This window comes from Sinocyclocheilus grahami, unplaced genomic scaffold (assembly GCF_001515645.1).
Source record: "Sinocyclocheilus grahami isolate Dianchi unplaced genomic scaffold, SAMN03320097.WGS_v1.1 scaffold82.1, whole genome shotgun sequence".
In the NCBI taxonomy this organism is placed as follows: domain Eukaryota; kingdom Metazoa; phylum Chordata; class Actinopteri; order Cypriniformes; family Cyprinidae; genus Sinocyclocheilus; species Sinocyclocheilus grahami.
In genome coordinates this window covers 1,268,026-1,291,341 of record NW_015505261.1, presented here as the reverse complement: position 1 = coordinate 1,291,341, position 23,316 = coordinate 1,268,026, and the positions used below count along the sequence as shown (strand labels likewise).

The following is a 23,316-nucleotide window of genomic DNA, read 5'->3' as shown; positions in this document are numbered from 1 at the left end:
TAAAGGCTCAAATATGATACTTGAAATTGAAGAACCAAGTAGATAACTCAATAACTCACTTCAAACAACCTCCAAGGAAACTGTATTACTTTTGTTTGGGGTCTCAGAGACCTTAAATATAAAATATGAATAAATGCATATGATTTGAATTCAAACTGATCCCATGGCATGGGATTCTAGTTTATTTTTTTTCAAACAACTGTTCACTGAAAGGGAACCAGAAATGTTTCTTCGGTCACAATTCTCGCTATTAACAAACCATTAACTATGAGTCTTGCCTCAATATACTCCTAATTTGCTGCTTATTAATAGTTAGTAAGGTAGTTGTTAAGTTTAGGTATTGGGTAGGATTAGGGATGTAGAATATGGTCATGTCCTCTATAATAAACAGCCAATATGTTAATATTAGGTATGTTAATAAGCAACTAGTTAATAGTGAGAATAGGTGTTGCAAAAAAGTGCATACTACATTGAACACATTTATGAAAAGTGCACAGAGTAACAGAGTAAGAAACAATATTTATAGAGAAAAATTAAAGTAAAGAGACTGTAGTAGGTGAGGGGCTGATGGGGAAAAACAATTGAAAGGTTTATGACAATTACTGGGTGGGAAAGGACAGCGATAAGGATGACTGAGAGAAGCGGTGGGGTTTAAAAGGAGGGAGAAAGGAAAGTGTATGTGTGGCCGCTGCCCTGCCCTTGACCCCCTCTCCCTGTGTGGGCCTTCCTCTGCAGTGCAGGGCTGCAAACAATTCTGATGATCTCATCTTGCAGGCGCCACCACACACACACACACACACACACACACTGCATAGGGAGGAGTGCAGGTGTCTGCCTGGTGCCTCTTGTGATTGACTGTCTGCTCTCCACATTGTGTGGGCCTTCCTCTGCAGTGCAGGGCTGCAAACAATTCTGATGATCTCATCTTGCAGGCGCCACCACACACACACACACACACTGCATAGGGAGGAGTGCAGGTGTCTGCCTGGTGCCTCTTGTGATTGACTGTCTGCTCTCCACATCACAGAAAGATGCTGCTGCTGCCACCCAGGGGTGAAAAGTACACCATACACTTTCACAACACCTATGGACAAAAAGTCTGAGACTTTGACCATGCATATAAAATGCAATTTATTCCAAAGCTGAATTTTCGGCATTATTATTTCAGTCTTCAGTGTGACATGATCCTTTAAAATCATTCTAATGTTGATTTGTTGCTCAAGAAACATTTCCTATTATTATCAATGTTGAAAACAGTTGTGCTGCTTAATATTTTTGTGGAAACCCTGTTATAGCAGAATGAAAGACATTTAGGCTAAATATATTTTACTCAAATTGTTACGCTAGTAATAAAAACTACTATAATTAGCAGAAAATAATGAAAAATAGATGTATATTCATTAGTTGTCTCAGATTTTTAGACCCCACTGTATGCAGTAAAAATCATGTTTCCTCACACATTCAGTTTTTAAAAGGAAACATCCAGTAGTCTATTAAAAAAGTTATTTTTAATTTATTTTATTTGAGGAAAGAGTACTAGAGGGTGTAGAAATATCATAATCATTGCTAAGCATTTTAAGACAAAGTGTTTGATGGTGCCTTATGTTTGCTTCTAGACAACATACATACATTCAGTTGCTTTGATTTCAACAGGAAAATTTTGACCAGAGACATACATTCCATAAAAAAGTCCATGCAGAATGCCATATTTCACCCCCAAACTAAGGGGAAAATGTATTACAGAACAATTTTTGTGGCATTTGACTATTTCATAACATTAATGCACATTTGACCACAATTCGTATTACTAAAATGCATCCAGACCTTTAAAATTTTTGAGTGGTCATAAAATGTGCCTAATTTCCCTAAATTTAACCATATTTGCAGCAATACCTGCAACTAAAGTTCAGATGTTTCTCCTCTTACGTAAACATCTTTAAACGGTAGCTTTGTTTTTTAAGGTCAGTGCTACAGAAGTGCAACTAATGCATGCCAACTGATAATTTTGTTGAAATTTGATGAGAACAATGCATATTTTATACATTATTTTCTTTACAAGAGGTAATAATTCAGCAGAGCTTGTTGCTCACAGATTGCTCTATGTTTGGTTTGCATGTGTTCTTTCACTTTCACACATGACCGAAAAAGTCAGCGGTCTCTGTTTAATATAAATAATATCATACTGGGATTTCTTTTAAACACAAATGTACATCTGCACTGATGCTGCATGAACCACACAGGGCCTGTGTTATCGATACCGGCGCTTCTGTTGAGGAGTGAGGTTATCAAGGATACGTGGGCTGACGTGGGTGATGTAGTGCAGAGAGGGGTCGTCAAAGTTGAACGGAGGGTTGAACTGCTCCTGAATGTACTCGGGCAGCAGATGAGGAATACTTGATGAAAAGAGAGAGAGATAGAGAGAGAGTTGAGAACTAGCACGTAACCATCCACATGTTGTAAATGTCATTGTATGTGTGATCAGGACACTCACTCCCCAGAGATGGTTTTCTTGCGTGAGCAGCAACAGAAGCAGGCAAGCGCCGCCAGCAACAGTAGCAGCAGGAGGGGGATACCAATGCCCAGGACCAGCCCCAAAATGAATGACTTCTTATCCTCCGCAGTCTGAGCACCCGTCAGGTCTGTGCGGTTAACACTGTTCCAGTCTGAAGTGGAGAAGAAAAACGAATTTTTATGAAAAATCTAATGACCAGACTCACACAGAGCCTGAACACTGTTTTCTGGTGATGCTCTTACCAAAAATGCACGACTGTGATTCCTCCTTTAGATCAGTGCCATTGCACACACACCTGTAGCCCCCGTAGGTGTTGACACACTGGGCTGATTTTGAACACGGAGCCTCTTTTGTTGTACATTCATCAAGGTCTAAAGAAAATAAGGGATACAAAGTCTAAAGACAAGGAGTAGAACTTAAAAACCCATAAGCACAGTGGAATTAGAGGTTAATATCTTATATGTAATTTAATTGCAGTACCCAAATATCATTGTTTGAATAGTGCTTCAAGTGGGATGATATTCAAAACAACAGCACTGTTTGCTTTCTGTTTATACCGTTTGATGTCTGTGTTCCAGATAGTCTGTCAGTCTGTGTGTTAGTGGTGGGGATGTTTCGTTGAGTCTTACTGCCGGTTACATTTTTACACCAGTAGGTGGCGACAAGTGATCTCTTTATTAGTGAGTCATTGACTTAATCACTTAAGGATTTGTTCAAAAACACTGTTGCATTCAGGAACAAAATAAGGGACCGTCTTTATGAGTGGGTCACTGAATCATTCCCTGAAGGATTCAATTAAAACACTGATCAATTCAGGAACAAAATAAGTGATTTTCTTTACGAGCAAGTTATTGAACCATTCGTTCAATGGTTTCTTCAAAAATGGTTTTATTCAGGTACAAAATATGTGATTTTCTTTATAAATGAGTCATTGATTCATTCACTCAGACAATATTGCTCACAAATACTGATTCTTTCAAGAACATTTGTTATGAACGAGTCACCCATTCACTGAACAAATCTGTTATAATAATAATAATAACAACAATAACATTAATTCAGGGACAGAAAAGATGATACTTGATGAGAGAGGCATTAAATGATACTTGATGAGAGAGTAATTAAATCATTAAACAATACTGATTCATTCCGAAACAAAACTACTGTCAGCTGCTCTACTATCACATGCAGCAGCTGGTTTTGTTTCGAATAGTTTTCATTGGCAGAGCAAAAACAGACAAAGTAACTGGCAATACAACTGTTGGTCTTAATATCAGGTTTGATCACACTCACTTTTGATAAAGCAGTGATTGGCCAATCAAAACCAATCAGTACACAGAGTCATGTAAAAAGTGAAAATCAAATGTTTTGGTATGTTCTTACCATCCACAGAGGCTGAACGGATGCCGTAGTACTGACTGACTCGGGTCATGTAGTCCATGACATACCAGTGCGGCGTATCACTGGACACATTGATCCTGTACTCATTCTGCCCGCCTGCTGATGCTGAATCCGGAGCTATAGCACTGGCGTTGTAGAACTTGTTCTGGAAACCCAGTGATAGGATCTGCTCCAGCTGCAGAAATTAATGTGAGATGTAGTGTTAATGACATGCCATGTCTGAATTTATCTGACATTTTCACATCTCAGATATATGCACTGACCTTACTCAGTCCCGGTGCTGATGCCTGATTTCCCCAGCCCATGGATACGTTAAAAACGTTCCATCCTAAAGAAAAAAAAAATCATTTATTTAATCTCTTAAATTATGAAACCTAGGGTGCGGTTTGCAGGGGAGGATATAGGGCAGTTTTCCCTGCCACTGCTTTTGATATCCCCCCTTCAGGTCATTAATTTTTAGGGGCCAAGCACCGAAGGTGTTCTTCTTTTTCATCTTCTTCCACTCTGTAAGTCTATGGCAGCCCATAGAACCATATTGTAAAAAGTTGTGAAATTCGGCATAGAGCGGACAGTCTGAACATGAATCATGCCGAATTTGGAGTCTCCAACTCAAACCGTCTAGTGCCACCACTTGCCCAAATTTGGACTCATGTTTGTGCTAATGACTTTTGAACCGTAAAGGGCTAGAAGCAATATTTGTTTCCTCTGATTCCTTGGCTCAAAATGATTGCATTCCTTGGCTAGACGAATGCATCTTATAACATATTTTTCCATCATAAAATTTTCCACCATTTTGAATTTCTCAAAAAAACTACTTTTTCAAACTCCTCCTAGACAGTTTGTCTGATTTTGACAAAAAACAAACAAAAAACAAACACTGAAACCAAGTTGACCAGTCAAACTGTTTCTGAGTAACGTGTGAATTTCATTTATTTAATCTCTTAAATTATGAAACCTAGGGTGCGGTTTGCAGGGGAGGATATAGGGCAGTTTTCCCTGCCACTGCTTTTGATATCCCCCCTTCAGGTCATTAATTTTTAGGGGCCAAGCACCAAAGGTGTTCTTCTTTTTCATCTTCTTCCACTCTGTAAGTCTATGGCAGCCCATAGAACCATATTGTAAAAAGTTGTGAAATTTGGCATAGAGCAGACAGTCTGAACATGAATCATGCCGAATTTGGAGTCTCCAACTCAAACCGTCTAGTGCCACCACTTGCCCAAATTTGGACTCATGTTTGTGCTAATGACTTTTGAACCGTAAAGGGCTAGAAGCAATATTTGTTTCCTCTGATTCCTTGGCTCAAAATGATTGCATTCCTTGGCTAGACGAATGCATCTTATAACATATTTTTCCATCATAAAATTTTCCACCATTTTGAATTTCTCAAAAAAACTACTTTTTCAAACTCCTCCTAGACAGTTTGTCTGATTTTGACAAAAAACAAACAAAAAACAAACACTGAAACCAAGTTGACCAGTCAAACTGTTTCTGAGTAACGTGTGAATGAATTTGTCGAAGAGTTCACCAAAGTGATGTGAGACTATATCTCTGCAGTGCTTTAGCATTTCCTGCACAGTGTCATCCAGTGGTCAGGAGATATTTTTGCTTATAGCTTCTGAACGGTTTGGCCAAAAAATCACTAGACTGGTCTCTTTGCATGGCAGCCATTTTGGGCATCTGCCATTTTGAATTTTGACAAAAAATGCCATATTTTATGAATGCATTGGCATATCGTTACGCAACTTGGCATGTGTCTACTCAACCACCTCCTTGTGGTCAAAAATTATAATGAAATAAAAAAAAACACATTTCTAAACATTTCATGATTCCTTGGATCATGTTGAGAACATCAATATCAATTACGGCATAATCGGCCAAACTTCCTTTCTGGCATTTTGATTTATGTTGAAAAACTACTTCTCCGAACTCCTCCTAGACCATTGGTCCAATTTTCACCAAATTTGCCTCCAAATTTTCACCAAAGTTGATAGATTAAATATTTTTCATTTACCGCATCAACAATTTGATGGCATGATGCCAAACTGCATCTGTGGCTTTATATCTCTGCAAAGCTTTGACATACTGACACCAAACTTTATGTGTGTCATCATCACCTCACACTGACCACAACCCATCGATCTGGTAGCATCACCACCTATTGGTAAAAAGTGATAAACCATTAATATGAAGCCATTAATCATTAATAATGGAATTTCAAAAAATGCTTATAGCTTATAAACATTTTTGTCTCTTGTCATGTGACTGGTCTTGTTAGATTCATTGGATTATGCCGAGATCATCGATACCAATTATGCCATAATCAGCTGAACTTCCTGCATTTTGATTTATGTTGAAAACATACTATTTCGAACTCCTCCTAGACCATTGGTCCAGTTTTCACCAAATTTGAACCACATCATTCTTCAGACCATGCTGGCAAAAGGATCAGGACGAGAACATTGATACCAATTATGTCGTCATAAGTTGAACTTCCTGTCTTATTATATTGATAAACAATTAAATCATACTACTAATGATTGATTTTATGATTTTTCAGCCAGTTTGAGTAAAATCACCTTAAAATGTCTGATCCTCCCTGCCATGCTTGTTACATTTTGTTCTCTGCATCATAAGCAGCCCATTAAAACATGCACAACATCACAACTTTTTCTGAACTAAGATGGAATGAAAATAATACATAAGAGAGATGGCTTAAATGTGTTCAAAATGTTTGACAGTTTATTTATACTTCATGAGTCCTGTAAGTTCTATAAATAAATTTATAGTAAGTTAGTTAATGGTCAAAATTTAATTCAGTTGATTAAACTAAACTTCTAAATTAAAAATTCAATAATGACATTCAAATATCCCCCCTTCTTTCATTTTCTTTCTTTCTTTCTTTCATAAATCACTCTCTAATGAAACCTATATTAATAAAAGTAAGTAAACACAGTCTCACCTGTAGGATTAGCAGAGTCACCTAAAAAAGTAAAATAAAACAAAAGTGAAACAACAGGAAAAAAAATTAAAATTTTGTTTTCTTCAGTCTGTTACCTGTGTACAGTAAATGTAAAGTTAAAGTCATGTTGATAAGTTGTGAAATTTAAGCCACTTACCACAGCCGTCGGTATCTTTGGTCTTCTGATAACGGCATGAGCAGCGCACTGATCCCGGCATGTTCACACATTCAAACTTGGCATTGGGACAGGCCGAGGGGGCCAGACACTCATTAATATCTGTGGGTGAAATAAAGCATGCGTGACTGCAAGCGTGCCTCAGAGAGTGACTGTTAGCATGTACATTGTTGTGGCATACCTTCACACTGTTTTCCATCACCTGTGTAGCCACGCTTACATTTACATGTGTAGTTGTAGCCGGTGCTGGTACAGTCTGCCATCTCATGACAGGGGAAGGGGAACGGAGGGAGGCAGAAGTCTGTGGGACACGGTTAGACAAACTTGGTTTAAGAAAAAAAGACTATTATGGATCTAAAATCTCATTTGAAGCTGTTGCAATGAAGAATAGCAAAATAAGTGTGCCTTTTAAATAACTACTGACCATTTTCAAAGCACTTGTATCCTTGTTTGTCCTGGTATACAGTCGGATGAGGGCACGGTCCACATGTGAACAGGTCTCCTTCTTTCGGTCTTATGCATTCCACACCAGGAAAACAGGGTTTGCCTTTACACACATCTACTCTGTTATCACAGTACTTGCCACTGAAACCCGATGGACAAAGACATCCCACAATCTAGATGTAGACACACAGAAAAACATGCTTGTCTATGTTTAGGAAGCATTACATATTATTACCCAGAACACCACAGCACACAACTGAACGCCACATACTGATTAACATAGAATTCACCTGGAATTTATTTACACTCTAAATAAAGCTGTAAGTAAAATAAAATAAACAAATAAAAAAACTGAACTGAACTTAACTAAAATAAAATAAAATTGCCAATATATATTTTTTGGCAAATATTGTGCACTATACTAATTAATTAATCAGTTTTTGATTTTTTCATGATATATACACTACAGTTAAAAGTTTTGGGTCATACATTTTTTTAAAAGAAACAAATACTTTTATTCATTAAATTGCATACATAACTGAGACATGTATAATGTTAAAAATATTTCTTTTTCGAATAAACACTGTTCTTTTTTAACCTTTCTATTCATCAAGAATTCCTGATGTATATAAATATTAAGCACCACAAGGGTTTTAAACATTGGTGATAATAATAAGAAATGTTTCTTGAACAGCACCACATTAGAATGATTTCTGAATGATCATGTGTCGTTGATGCTGAAAATTCAACATTGCATCACTCGAATAAATTACATTTAAAAATAATTCAAACAGAAAACAATTATTTTAAATTGTAATAATATTTCACATTATTACTGTTTTTACTGTATTTTTTTATATCATCACACTTAATTTCAATCTAAAGCTTCTCTGCATGTTCACCTGAAACTTTCCCTGCAGATGGTTCTCAACCACGCTGTCGTACTGGCATCTTCCTCCATTCATGCAGTTACAGAGCTGCAGAACAGGGGTGATCACGGAGCTGGATGTTTGATCGCTCACTTGAACTGTCAGATTGACTGGCTGAATACCAGAAGGGGTCCACGTGAAGATACCATCACCTTCAGAACACAAATAAACCAATGAAATACCGATGCACCAAAATGTAGAGCATGCATGGCATTAGTTTTACAGACATTAGAGTTAAGAGTATACTGCTTTAGACATAGACCTAACAGATGATCTCACTGACATTTGTGTATTACTTTGTAAGCAGACTAAGTTTATAAAAAGTATGCTTTGCAATAAATCATACCGCTGCCAATGGTGACCCGTGGAGAGCGCGGTAAGGCAATGGAGAAGGTGATTGGGTCTCTGTTTGGATCCTGGGCCTTGAACTGAACTCTAACTGTACTATTGACTTTACACATAATAACAAATGGCTCTGTCACAATGGGTGGCAGGTTTCCTGTTGAACACAAGCAAAGGGAGAGAGTCGTTCAAATGTCCTAGACAGTCAATGAATGAATTTATGAATGAGTGAATGAAAGAATCAATGAATTATTGTGACTAACAACAGGAACATTTTATCATTCACAATTGTAAAACCCATATTAGAAGAATTTAAAAAGAAATGTCTGAGTTCAAATTGAGATCTCTTTGGTGCTGTAATACACTGTGCTAAAAATCTGAGCGCAGCTTGAAATACTGTTAAGGTGTCTTCTTAAGTCTTTTTTCAGGAGGATAATCTAAGATGCAGTAGACGTAAGTCTCATTTTGTTCTCCATTTAATTTCATTAGGAACAACTTTTTGATTTTTCTTTCCCAAGTGATAAGCATAAAACAGTACCATTCAAAAGTTTGGGGTTCGTAAGAATTATTATAATTTTTTTTAAAGAAATTGATACAGTATTTTCGCATTATATTCATTAAAACTAGGAGTAAATATATTCATAATGTATGAAATCTAAAATAATTATATTCCAAATATATGCTGTTCTTTTGAAAGTTCCATATGTATATGTGTATATATGTATATATAGTGGTTTTGACAAAAATATTAAGCAGCACAATTATTTGCACATTGATAATAATAAGAAACATTTCTTGAGCAAATGATTTCTGAAGGATTATGTGACTGAAGACTGGAGTAATGACTCTGAAAATTCAACATTGCAACACATAAATAAATAACATTTTCAAATATATTCAACTAAAACAACAGTTATTATAAATTGTAATAATATTTCACAATATTACTGTTTTTACTGTATTTTTGATCAAATAAATACAGCCTTGGTGAGCATAAGAGACAGAACATTCAAACATCTTGCCAACCTCATTTTTTAGTTTAGGTTTTAGGTAGGTTAATATGTTTTTGTGCTTTAGATGAAGGTCAGTTGCTAACCGTAAATTTGTGCTTGGCTCCGAAGCTGCTGCTGGTCTTTCTGAACATCCTGGCCGAGGATTAGGTTTCCTGTGGCCAGGATGTCATGCACACACTGCATGTTGCCCTGGCAGGTCTGACTGTGTCTGGCCAGCAAGTCTGGGCTCACTGAGGACATCAGTTGCTCTGTCATGACGGGACTGAATGGAGCACTAGGAGGCTCTGACAACAGAAGACTCTCTGGAGCAGGAACTGCCCCTGTGGAAAACAATCAGACAAGGAAGAAACCATAAGTACAGTGACCAATAATGAAATCTTAAAGGAATATATACAGCATTCCTTTTTTCCCTATAATTCAGAGACAGTTCTGAAGGATCCTAATATGAATTTTCTTAGTATTTCAACAAAAAAAAATTCTTTAAACTAAACTAAAATATTTGATTTCTTTATTTGAACTGTCCAGCAGCAACAAATTATTTCAGTATAATACAGTAAGAAATAGTCAAAAATATTGTGCATAAGTTCCGATTTATCCAGTAGGAACTTATTCGATTCTTACAGGATTCCATTATAGGACTGGTTCCAAATTATGATTCTAACAGGAATCCTGTACATATTTCTTCCATACTATTTGATCCGTGGTACACAATATTAAAAATAGATGAATGCCATAATGGTAAATGCATACCCTTGTGAAAAAGTACACGTAAGGATACTTTTAAAAAAGAGCACTTATTAAGGAAATAATATAGACCTACTGAAATGCAAACGGAATGTAATATTTTGGACACTTGCAACTGCATGCTATTTACAATTAAATGAAAATGTATTATAGTTATTATAGTTTAAATGTTTTTTGACCCACAAGAAGGGCTTAGGAACAACTGTAATTATATGTAATTTCATAATTACTTCTATTGTCTTTGAAATATGGTTAAGATGTACTGCTGAATGTACTGACAAACATTTATGGTAAACTACAATATAAAATGTCATTGCTTTTGCTACTTGTATGTCATGTATTTAAATAGCCTACATTTGCGATGAAGAAGTTGCAACTTAGTAAATTTGAACTATTTTAACTTTGACTGCAATATCAAATAACACTACAGTTAAAATTATAGGCTAATCCAGTACTATATATGTGTTTTAGTCAACACATCAAAATGAGTACTTCTTTAAACATTATTCAAACATAATGATTTAAAATGTACTTTAAAGTAAAACTTTTAATTTGACATTTTTACAAAGTGCACTTTTTAAGTGTACTTATCCCCCAGTTTCAGAGACAAGGCAAGGCTTAAGCCTAGTCCTAGACTAAAATGTAAGTCTGAGCTGTTTCAACTGAAAGAAACTTGCATCTTAAAATATATCAATGCCTTTGTTTTGTGTCAAGATGGACACCAGTAATGTTTTTTTTCGAAGGCACGTTTATAAAAATGACTTAAATGTCCTAATTTAACTATGGCCTAATCCTGGCTTAGTCTGAAAACAGGCCTAAGTGTGTTAAGAAAAAGTCATGAAAGTGTCTGATTTCAAGTAAACTTAAGTGGCCCTTTATTTCTTTAATATTATAGCCTATTATCTGCAAGTACAGTTTAAAAAATATATACTTTTAAGATATGAAGTAGCCACCTACACTACCAGTGCACATTTTAATACAATTAAGCGCACTTCTTTTTCCACAAAGGTATCAGTCACACATTTTTATCAAGTCGCAGTTTCTACAATATTTAACATTTTATTACAAATACTGAATCTAGCTGAAGAGTTCACGCACATGACTGTCCAAAGGGAAGCAGACTCTGTTCAGAGGGGACATTGTTGTTTAGAGAAGGCACCATACGGCCATTGGAGAGCAGGAAGTCATCGGTCCTGTTGGAGCTCCAGTGTCCCAGCAAACCCAGTGTACGGTTGTAGAACCTCTGTGGGACCTCCACCAGAGCGCTGAGCCTCCCAGCATTGCCTCTCCACACGAGCACATACAGGCCCTCACCGTACACCGCTGCGCAGCGGCTCACAGTGGTACAGCGCACTGCAAAGCCCCGCTCGTTTACATGCACCACTCCTGTCAGAACAGCAGAGAGCACTCGGTTAAATCTAAAACAGGAGCTGCTTTAGAAATCCCTACTATATAGTAGGCAAATAAACCCAAAAAAAACAGCATATGAAAGGAGCAGCATGACCGAATTCACAGTATTCATAAAACATTTGCTGAAATGTCAAGATGATTCTGAAGTGCACATCTGATTAACACTAAATGGATACTATCCCATGAGGCCACATGGGAGGATTACCTACTTAGAGAGTATACAATTTCGGACACAGCCAAGTTATGCCTCTTTTACACTTTTAGGTCTGTTAAGTATTTATTTGTGACCCTGGACCACAAAACCAGTCTTAAGTGTAAATTTTAATATAATACATAAGCTTTCCATTGATGTATGGTTTGTTAGGATAGGACAATATTTGGCTGAGATACAACTATTTGAAAATCTGGAATCTGAGGGTGCAAAAAAATCAAAATACTGAGAAAATCGCCTTTCGTCCAAATGAAGTTCTTATTTGCAATGCATATTACTAATCAAAAATTAAGTTTTGATATATTTACGGTAGGAAATGTACAAAATATCTTCATGGAACATGATCTTTACTTAATATCCTAATGATTTTTGGCATAAAAGGAAAATCTGTAATTTTGACCCATACTATGTATTTTTAGCTATTGCTACAAATATCCCCGTGCTACTTAAGACTGGTTTTGTGCTCCAGGGTCACATTTATCATCAAGGTTTTATTTATAACCAGTCAAAGGTGTTTTTCTATGAATGATATAAAATTCTTTACAAAACTAACACTTTAATGGATGAGTTGTGTCGGATAATGAGGGGAAAGCACTTAAAAAGAGCAAGGAAACATGAGAACTCCTGCAAAACTATTTAAAATGCATCCCTGGATGCTTATGCTATGCCATATGTACATTTGTGTTACTTCATAGGTCTGATTATTATTCTAAAATATGGAAAACAGTAATAATAAAGAATTTTGTCTCTGATTATTGTTGTAAATAGAAGGGCAGCATTATTATTTCTTTGCTTCAGCATGCGAAAACCTTGAAATGCTTCTTACCAACAGACACAGGAATGGCCTCATCATTAACCAAGACCTTAAGTCCCTCCCCAGATTCAGCACACCGCCACTCCACCTTTCGAGAAATCATTTTACAACCTTTACATTGTGGACACACTCATTTATTGTGCACGTAGATCTATATTTAATCTGAAATGTCAGACTCACCTTTCCAGCACCCTGATAGAAGGCGGCTAATCGTACCAGAGCAGGCACAAGTTTGGGCTGCCCGTTGACCACTAGAACTTCTGTTTGTCCCTGCAGGGTGAAGATGTTTGATCCCGTGCTGGAGGAGAGACGGACTATAACGTACTCCCCCAAACCTTTGAAGGTATACTCACTCCCGTCAAAGGTAATAAAGTGGAGACTACCGTATACCATGCCTGGATGAAAAAGAATGCAACAGAGACACTTTAAAGATACTTCCTTGTCAATATGTGCTTCAATTCTTTTTTTTTTTTTCAATCAAGCAGTAGTCATAAGGGCTGTAAAAGTGATCGAATCTGACAAAGAAAATGCAATGCATATATTATGTAAATATATAATAATGATGCGCAATACAGGAACCATATCAGTTATACATACTCATTTGCCCTGTATTTACATTTAGATTACCTTTGCTGTCACCTAACACAGCTGATCTTTAAAAACATTATTAATTTAATAATATCATCTTTAGCAAAGCTCAAAATGAATATCTATATTTCGTACTGCTATTTAATGTTGTGATGCATGTAGTATCTAAAATGATTGATTTAAGTTCTTAAGGTTTTGTTTTTAATTTTGTGTAAACTGCATACACTGAAAAACATTTAGTGTAGGATTTACTTTAAACAAATTTCACTCAGAAATTGCTAGTAAATTTCATAAACAATTATGAAGAAATGGTAAGAAACATTCTGAATTAAATGTGAAATTGTGAAGTAGAAAGACTATAGTAAAATAGCACTTTCTTGTAAAATCTACTCCAATACTCTTTGTTTTATTTACAATTTTGAAAAATATATTTACTGTAACATACATCATTTACTGGCCATAACGTGACAATAATTATCGGCTTATTGGTATCAGCTAAAATGTAATATCTGTGCACCCATAATAATAATTTACTACAATACAAAATGTATTACATATTAATTTCTTATCCAAAGTACAATTCTTGACATACTTTCAGATGTTTAATCCATCAAACTCAGATCCCCAATCTAGTTTAAGTGCTGTGCTCCACAATTTGAAAATAATTGTAGATGTCACCAAATTGTGACCAAATTTCAGATTTCTTGATGCGTTGCGTAAGTAAGGAACCCTAATGAAATCAAATCATTTCCAGAGCAAATGTTTACACCCCTGGTAGTCATGCATAAGCGAGTTGACGAGGTCTAGAGCTCTTACCAATGCCTGGTGCTCCCCGGTTCCCAGGTATACTGCTGTCAGAGCTGTTCCAACTGTACCCTTGGCACCGGTCAAGTGGTCTCTTTGCCAAGTAAATGTCACACAGAGAAGACTGAACACAGCACCACTGGAAGGGTAAAAGATCCTTGTCTAGTAACAAAGACAGCATGAAAAAAATCAAATCAATAATCAGGTAACACATGATTACAAGTTCAAATTACAAAGCCTCTGCAAACTTCATATGAAGAAATTATATTTGCAATGGCATTACCTATATGTTGTTGCATCTTGTCCTCAGTAAAGTACCGTTCACTGTATCCAGCCAGCAGGGGGCCCTCTGGATCATATACACATCTCTTTCCTGCCTTTTGTTTGTTATACAGGACAGACTGAAAGACACGGCCCCTGCTGCCCCCCCACCTAAGAGCTCTCAGATCCCTCACTTGTGCCATCTGTTCTGATGGTGGATTCTCAAGGCTAAAAGCCAGGTCCTCCTGCGCTTGAACACGAGTGCAGGGACATGGTGCCAGTCCTAATGCCCATTCTTTAGGATCTGGCTCATTGAAGGCCCATACCTGGCACTGCCTCTGAGGATCCGAGCTGGCTTCAGAAGAGCCTGACAGGTCATACACCAGCTGCCCCAGTTTGCCTGTGTTACCCATGGCAGTCTGGGGTCGATAACGCCCTCCTGGGCCAAACAGGTTGTCTGGTGGCTTTGGAATCTCATTGTGAAAGTTGCTCTTGCCATCAGTGTAGCCTATAAGAGCGTTATGATTGGTCCTCTGTCCTGGACCCCAGTTCATGTCACTGTAGCGGAGCAGAGCAAATGAACGTAGACCATCTGTGGTCAGAATGCACTGGAAGGTGTTGGTCTGTGGAGGACGTTAGGATGATTATTATAAGACAAACAAACATTTAAAGGCCTTTAAAACAGGACCTACTTGCCAGGATAAAAGTATTTTAACTTTGAAATATCTGTCTTAAGAACCCCATGGTCTGTTCCATTCCATTCTGTGTAGCTGTTTTTGAAAACAAGAATGCATCCTGCATGAACGGCCTCTTAGTCATTGCTAAAAACAATTCCCAGGATTTTTCTAACAATACAAACTAGGACAGAGAGTGGGGGTTTGGGTGGGGACAGCAACACTATACCAAGTCCATAAATTGACTACCCATATCAGGAACTAATGAGAGAAAGGATATAGCTTTCCTATTGTGTAAGATGAGACCATAACCCACAATTTTGTTTCCACTATAGACTGAAATAATTTTTATGTTATTGTTTATGCAACGTTTATGTTCTGTAGTGTGCTTTCCTCATTTGCCTTGCGATGTCATTTTAAATTGATATGTGATTGGTTGCTAGAATGTTGCCTGGGTGTTCTGGGAATATTATGGCTTCTTATTGGCACAAGAAGTCATAAGAGTTTGCCCCTAGATATGGTCATTTTAATGTAAATGTATGATTTTTTTCACCAATTGTATCATCTTCCAGGCAAAAGTAATACGTCTGATTGCTTAGAAAAATAATAGCACACCTCTCCTCAACAAGCCATGCTATTTGTGTACAGTGGTGGACAGTAACGAAGTTTTACTACGTTACTGCACTTAAGTAAATTTTTTAAGTATCTGTACTTTACTGGAGTAGTTTTTTTTTGAGTAACTTTTACTTTTACTTCACTACATTCCAAAGCATAAGATCGTACTCTTCACTACATTTCATAAAACTTATTGTTACTCCTTATAATATATCACGAAGCGGTGTCTGATTCATGAACGAACTGATTCTTTTCAATGAACCCGTTAAATCGGTTCGCAAATCGCACCAAACAATTCATTAACGAATTGGAATGATCTGATTGCAGCTGTTCTCGAGTCGACAACTCACTGATTCAAATGACCCGTTTAGTGTGAGTCTCCAGTGAACTGAATTCACAAGTAAGAACCGGGAGATCTTGTGAGCGCAAGCGTCTGATACTGTTAAAAGTAAGTTACTAATGTCGAATTGTATTATTAATTATTGTAACTGAAAATCATATTTAGGTCAAAGCTGTCAGTTGTTTGTGAACTAAATCTGCTGTAAAGGGTGGTCTATTTAAGCCCACTTGAAATGCTTGAATGCAGACACATTAACATCAGAGTCTCTATGTTTTAGGTAAAAAAAAACATTAAAATAACACAGATTAAATTAAATAACTCATGCACGCTCATCTTCCCCGCTGCTGTAAAGTTAGCAGTTTTACTAAAATACTATGCATTTAGCCCTATGCGACGTCTGTTTTTATATTGTTTGTCAGCACACATAGCCTAAGTTACTATGTATCTGGATCAACTAGCCGTGTAGAAAAATGTTTATTCATAACCATGCTGAAAATAAGTCAATAATGTTAGCTGATGCTACCTGTCTAGCTAACGAGCTTGCTGGTGCTAAATTGAGGTATTTTTTTTTAAATAAAGTCCAAATATTTTTATGCAACCACCTAGATAAATTACATCTCAGGGAAAAGAAAGGATGTGATGTTCAGAACATGGTAACTACAGTAATTATCAAAGTGGGAAGTGATGCCCTCTGGGGGCATTTGGCCAGGGGTGTTTTTACACCACAGACAAGGTTTGAGAAGAACAAAAATCATTATGAAAATCTAATTATATCTTCCTTATTATTTTCATTATTTCCTTATTGGTTATTTTGGGAAAATCCCAGGCATTTTGAGCAGTAGGATTATAAAAAAATAAAATATAAAATTAAATGATAGAAGTAGCCTATATAAAATTGCAAAATAGACATTCATCTATCGGTACTTTTTACTTAAGTACATAAAAAATCAAGTACTTTTGTACTTTCATATTTCCTTATTGGTTATTTTGGGAAAATCCCAGGCATTTTGAGCAGTAGGATTATAAAAAAATATATGCCAATATAAAATTAAATGATAGAAGTAGCCTATATAAAATTGCAAAATAGACATTCATCTATCTGTACTTTTTACTTAAGTACATAAAAAATCAAGTACTTTTGTACTTTCAAAATTGATAACGGAGTACTTTTACTTTTACTGCAGTAATATTTTACTATACGGATATGTACTTTTACTAAAGTACTTGATTTGTGTACTTCGTCCACCACTGTTTGTGTATCATTCATCGTCCATGTCCGCAGTACAAATGGTGTAGGATCAGTTACATGCTAAAGTTTAATACTTAGGTTTAGTTTGTTCAAATCACTAACTCTAATGATGAGCAATATTAATAATATTAGTAGTGATGCTTGTAGTAGCAAACACTCTTAATTATAGCTACTGTTGCTGTAGTTCCCTTTGTGTGTATTCATTCATCTAACACTCACCTCAGAGAAGTTGATCTTTTGATAGGACACAGGCAAAACGTGATCCCATGTGATTTTCAGTATCCAGGCTGGGGAAAAGGGGGGTTTGCCTCTTTGAGTCTCAAATTTGCTAACATCTTGTGTTGCTCGTTGAAATATTGCCTCAGCATAGATGTCAGATACATTGAGCAGACTGTATTCCTGTTGGACAGAAAGGGAGAATGTTCAAGATTTCCTTCAAGGTAATTACCACAAAAATAAATAGTTAGATTTCTACAAAAAGGGAAAGTTTTACTTGAGTGATACTTAAAAATGGTTAAATGTTAAATTAATGTTGAAATCATTTCTACAATATGCATTAATTAATCTCAATATGCACACCATTTGTTTAAAAATAGTAATTTTATTACTGGTACAGCACCCACATAACCAGGTCAACAAATCACAGAAATTCAACTACCAAAATAATATTTTTTACATTATTAATACAGCATAATAATAATAAAAACATCACAGTAGAATCAAAGCCACAAAACGTTGCATTATTTATTGCAATGCTAACCTGGTATAGCAGTTTTCCATCGCCAAGGGTAAGGTCAGCATCGTCCCAGAACGCAGCCAGCATGGGATGGCCCTCATTACCATTGAAACCCTCTGGGAATGGAGTAGGGAGCAACAGTTTCTCATTCTCACTGACCGACTGGAACTGCACCAAGCCATTATCTGAAAACTGAGAATGTTCATATATCAAGAAACTATTAACCTTTAAAATGTGAACAGAGGTAAGCCTAACTGTAAGTAGCCACTGTGTTTCCCATAACAGCTATGTATGGTATAGTAGTTTGGTTATTTCAGATATATTACGCTGCTCACCATTATATTGCTTTTAAAACAAGAAAAGTAAATTGTGGATGCTTACAAACAGCCGCTCATATATTTTGCCCATGAATGGAAAGCCTGCAGGAGGAGAGATGTATGGAGAATTTCCATCTGCCTCTGTCTTTGGCAACCAAGCATCACCGGCTTCCTCTCCAAATGGATACAGGTCACTTTCTGTGAAAATATATAAAAATGCACCCCATGGGGTCAAGGTTTGGCTGGTTATCATGGGCATTTAGCCACTGCTCAATACACCATCTGGTCCAAAAAAAAAAAAAACTTGTGTGATTATGTTGACCAGTACACAACATAACAAGTTGGCATTCTCTGTCTGGAAAATAAGTTTGAGGTAAGTTTAAGTTCATTAAGTTTAAGATATGACAGGAATCTCAAGTCATATGAGTGTGCATCATTTACTTGCACCAAAGTATTTTAGCACCAAAGTGGCAAATGTCAGAGAGACACACAAAGAGACAGAGAGAGAATGAGAAAAAAATAAATAGAATTTTTATATAGAAATATTGCATTCATGATTGTAATATAATACCCCACCCATTGGCGGCAGCTGTGGGCAGTGGCTATCTCTTGTAGAGCAGGCACAGCTGTAAGATCCTATGAAATTGGTACATATTCTGTTGCCATAACACACGTCAGGAGTCACACCGCATTCATTCCGGTCTATGCATCCATCCATTCCATGCCCATTTCTGGTTGAGGCATCCCATCCGTTGCCACACTGGCACTGAAACCCACCTACGGAGTTGTAGCATGTGGCAGCAGGATGGCATCCACCCTTATTGGACTGGCATTCATCTAGATCCACACAAAGAGACCCTAGTGCAATAAGACCTGGTGCACATACACATACATAAGATCCAGGGGTATTGATGCATTGGCTTGACTTGTGGCAACGTAAGGGTGATTTGGAACACTCATCAATGTCTTTACAGTATGTCCCATTTCCAGTGTAACCTAAACCACACTGGCATGTAAATGAGCCCACTGTGTTCCAGCATCTTGCCATGGGGTGGCAGGTAGAGTTATTCGCACATTCATTATTATCGATGCAGGTACCATTTTCCTCATGATGTCCTAGTGGACAAGAGCACTGGTAGTATCCAGGTTTATTGATGCATACCTGATCGGGACGGCAAATTCTGTTCAAAAGGCATTCATCTATATCTGTACATCTTCGGCCCTGAGCTTCGTAACCGGTTGCGCATGGACACTGGAAAGACCCTGCTGTATTTACACATACAGCGTTGGCAGTGCAAGGACTGTTATTTGCTAGGCATTCATCAATGTCTTGACACTCGGTTCTGTTAAGAACGTAACCCAAGTTGCAGTTACATTCATAAGACCCAGGGATATTGACACATGTAGAGTGAGGTTGACATATGGATTCATTCTTTTCACACTCATCTATGTCAAGACACCTAGTGTGATTGCTCCAGAATCCTTTGTGACAAGCACAGTAAAATGAGCCAACTGTGTTAATGCAAGTCCCATGAGTGCAGAGTGGGCCGAACTCTGGGTGTGAGCACTCATCTATATCCTCACATCGAGTACTACTGGTACCATTAGAGGAGAATCCATGATCACAAAGGCACAGAAATGAACCTTCAGTGTTGACACAGACACTGTTATCTGAACATGTAGAATTGTTCAGGCATTCATCAACATCCTCACAGACTGTCTGATTGCCTGCATACCCATCCCAACATTCACAGAAATACCATCCTGCTGTGTTTTGGCAGTTGGAGGCATTTGGGCACTGTGCTTTCCCTGTGGCACATTCATCAACATCCAAACACAGAGAGTTGTTTGAGTAAAGGAAACCACTGTTACATGAACAATTATACCCTCCCTCTTTATTGTGGCAGGTGCTGTTGTCAGGGCAAGTAAAGGTTCCTACACTGCACTCATTTATGTCTTCACAGTGTGTCCCGTTGTAATGGTAACCTCCCCAGCAGTCACAATGAAAGGACCCTGCTGTATTGAAACAGTGGGACAACTCTGGGCAAGCCCCTGTTTGTTTACATTCATCTATATCCTTACAGTCCCTACCATTCCCAAGAAACCCTTCAATGCAGAAGCAATAGTTTGACCCACGGATGTTTTTGCACTCAGCATGGGTGTTGCATGCATTGGTTACATTCTTACAGTCCTTCTCATTCACACAGGTACCCAAACCATAGACTAGACCAAGGGTGCATGTGCATGTATATGTTCCAGGAAAGTTTTGGCAGGTCATGTTGTTCCCACAGATTGAGGGTGGCAAGCACTCATCCACATCCTCACAAGTAAACCCATCTCCTTGGTATCCCTCCTTGCACTTGCAAATGTAGGATCCCTCTGTGTTGTTGCACATGGAAAGACGGCTGCAGTTATGAGGCAAAGTTGAGTTTTCATTACACTCGTCCACATCGTGGCAATCAAACCCAGACCCGGTCATGCCAAAGGGACAGGTACACTTGTAGGAGCCAGGAGAGTTAGTGCAGCTGGCAGCTGGATGGCATCCTCCATGTTGGGATTGGCACTCATTAATGTCTATAAGTCATCCAAAATGGGACAGGGTCAGGGTCAGGAAAAAATCCCTAAAAGACTGAGAAGAGAGTCTTCAAGCAAGCAAAGAGGTGCAAAAATGAATTATGAAATGGAATAAAGACTTACCAGAGCAGTTTTTTCCATCACCAGTGAAGCCGTTGAGACAGGAACACAGGTGACTGCCGATTGTGTTGGCACACTGTGCAAACTTGCTGCAGTTATTGACTCCAGATTCACATTCATCCACATCTGAAAGGTTAGGAAAAGAGGAATGCGAGAAGAAAAAATTGAAAGAATACTACGATTCCCTGGCTAACTGAACCCAGGAACTTGGCTTATGTAAATATAAATGTGGTTTTATAATTGCATGTGTATTGCACATACCTATGCATTCTGTTCCGCTAAGAGTGTAACCCACTTTGCAAATGCAATCAAAGGATCCTGGGTTATTGACACATTGCGTCTCTTCCTTTGGGCACACATTCTCTTCACATTCATCGATGTCTGAGCAAGTAAGTCCATCCCCTTTGAATCCCACATCACACACACACTGATGCTCTGAAGGTGAAGGATGACACAGTCCATGTGGATGGCAGGCAGGATCACATTCACGACTAGGGAGAACACAAGTGTTGTTGTATGCTACTGTGCCATTCAGACAAGAACAGACATACGCTCCAGGGGAATTGACACATACAGAGATGTCTGGGCAAGTATTATTTGAAAGGGCACATTCATCCACATCTGTACAGGTAGAACCATCTCCCGTAAAGCCCTGGTGACATATGCACAAGAAGTCACCAGGATAATTGTAGCAGGTGGCATGTAGATGGCACATATCCACAATTGAACATTCATTTATATCCTCACACGTAATGCCATTTCCTGAGAACCCATGATTGCAGGTGCATGAAAAGGAGCCTGCTAAATTCAAGCATGTGGCATTCTGATGACAAGGTTTCTGCTGTTCACATTCATCAATATCAAAGCAGTCTAAATTGTCAGTGATTTGACTGAAACCTGTTTTACACTGGCATGAATATGACCCTTCCGTGTTTGAGCACTGCTCATTGATACCACAAGCCTTTTCAGGTATCTGGCATTCATCTATGTCCTGGCAGGTGGTACGATTGACTAGAAGAAAGCCTGAAGGACAAACGCAAGAGAAAGACCCCTTACTGTTGACACATTTTGCTTTGTTCCTGCAGCCACCGTAATCAACAAGACACTCGTCCACATCTGTGCACTGCGATACACCATCCCCTGTGTATCCCACCATACAGCTGCAGTTGTATTTCCCTGGTACATTAATACAGTGTCCATTAACATGGCACCGCTTTTCTATTGCACACTCATCCACATCCTCGCATATTAACCCATCACCTTCGAAACCAGCTACACATGCGCAGATGAATGAACCAGGTAAGTTTTCACAAGAGGCGTAAGCACTGCAATGTCCTGTGGCACATTCATCCACATCCATACACTGGGTTTGACTAAAGCTGTAGCCTGGACCACAGTCACAGAAGAATGAACCTGCCGTGTTGACACATGCAGCGTTTGCTGGGCAAATGTTATTGGTGGCACATTCGTTGGTGTCAGTACACTTTGTACCTGTGCCCAGGAACCCTGGGCGGCAAGAGCATTGATAGCTTCCTAGCAAATTGGTACATATTGCGTTGGGGTCACAGTTGTTCTTTCTGTCACACTCATTAATGTCTACGCATGCCAAGCCATTCCCCACAAATCCATCAGGACAAATACAACGATATGAGCCTGGCAAATTTGTACATTCAGCAAATGAGCTGCAGAGGTTGATTTCACATTCATCGATGTCCTCACATGTCTGTCCGTTGCTTTGGTAGCCATTGTTGCAGAGGCAGGTGTAGGTTCCTGGCAGGTTCTTGCAACCTTTGTACCCAAAGAAAGCAGAGCACACACCAGGAGTCTCTGAGCACTCATCAATGTCTAGGCAGAGATAATTTCCATTGCCTTTGTAGCCAGAGTTGCATGTGCACACGTAGGAGCCAGGGTTGTTGGTGCACGTGGCATTCCAGTGGCAGATTCCCGGTCTTGTGCACTCATTATCATCAGTGCACTGAAATCCATTTCCAGTGAAACCAGACTTGCAACTGCAGTCTCTTCCTCCATCTCTGTTGGTGCAAAGCGCATTATCATGGCATCCACCATTATTAGTTTGACATTCG

General features: G+C 38.1%; 1 protein-coding gene across 1 annotated transcript; it reads right to left on the bottom strand.

Moving 5' to 3' along the window:
• Positions 1-1,542: 1,542 nt before the first annotated feature.
• On the bottom strand, positions 1,543-22,388 carry LOC107586506 (mucin-like protein). The gene is made up of 22 exons (XM_016273899.1): positions 21,494-22,388; positions 21,236-21,358; positions 18,603-18,736; positions 18,246-18,413; positions 17,705-17,884; positions 14,630-15,230; positions 14,359-14,508; positions 13,135-13,349; positions 12,967-13,042; positions 11,618-11,905; positions 9,859-10,095; positions 8,767-8,919; positions 8,394-8,572; positions 7,472-7,664; positions 7,229-7,348; positions 7,030-7,149; positions 6,873-6,893; positions 4,177-4,241; positions 3,896-4,088; positions 2,755-2,883; positions 2,492-2,663; positions 1,543-2,393 (listed from the first exon to the last, which is right to left on the bottom strand). The coding sequence occupies exons 1-22, from the start codon at positions 22,386-22,388 to the stop codon at positions 2,249-2,251; spliced, it is 4,557 nt and encodes a 1,518-aa protein (XP_016129385.1). The 3' UTR covers positions 1,543-2,248.
• Between the last annotated feature and the right edge of the window lie 928 nt (positions 22,389-23,316).

Excerpts from the sequence above, each read along its gene's own strand:
- LOC107586506 (XM_016273899.1), bottom strand. The coding sequence starts at position 22,388 with ATGGTGGGATACACAGGGGATGGTGTATCGCAGTGCACAGATGTGGAC. Across the intron at positions 7,150-7,228 it reads TGATGGAAAACAGTGTGAAG|ATATTAATGAGTGTCTGGCC; the intron begins GTATGCCACAAC and ends TTTCACCCACAG. Across the intron at positions 2,664-2,754 it reads ATCACAGTCGTGCATTTTTG|ACTGGAACAGTGTTAACCGC; the intron begins GTAAGAGCATCA and ends TCTCCACTTCAG.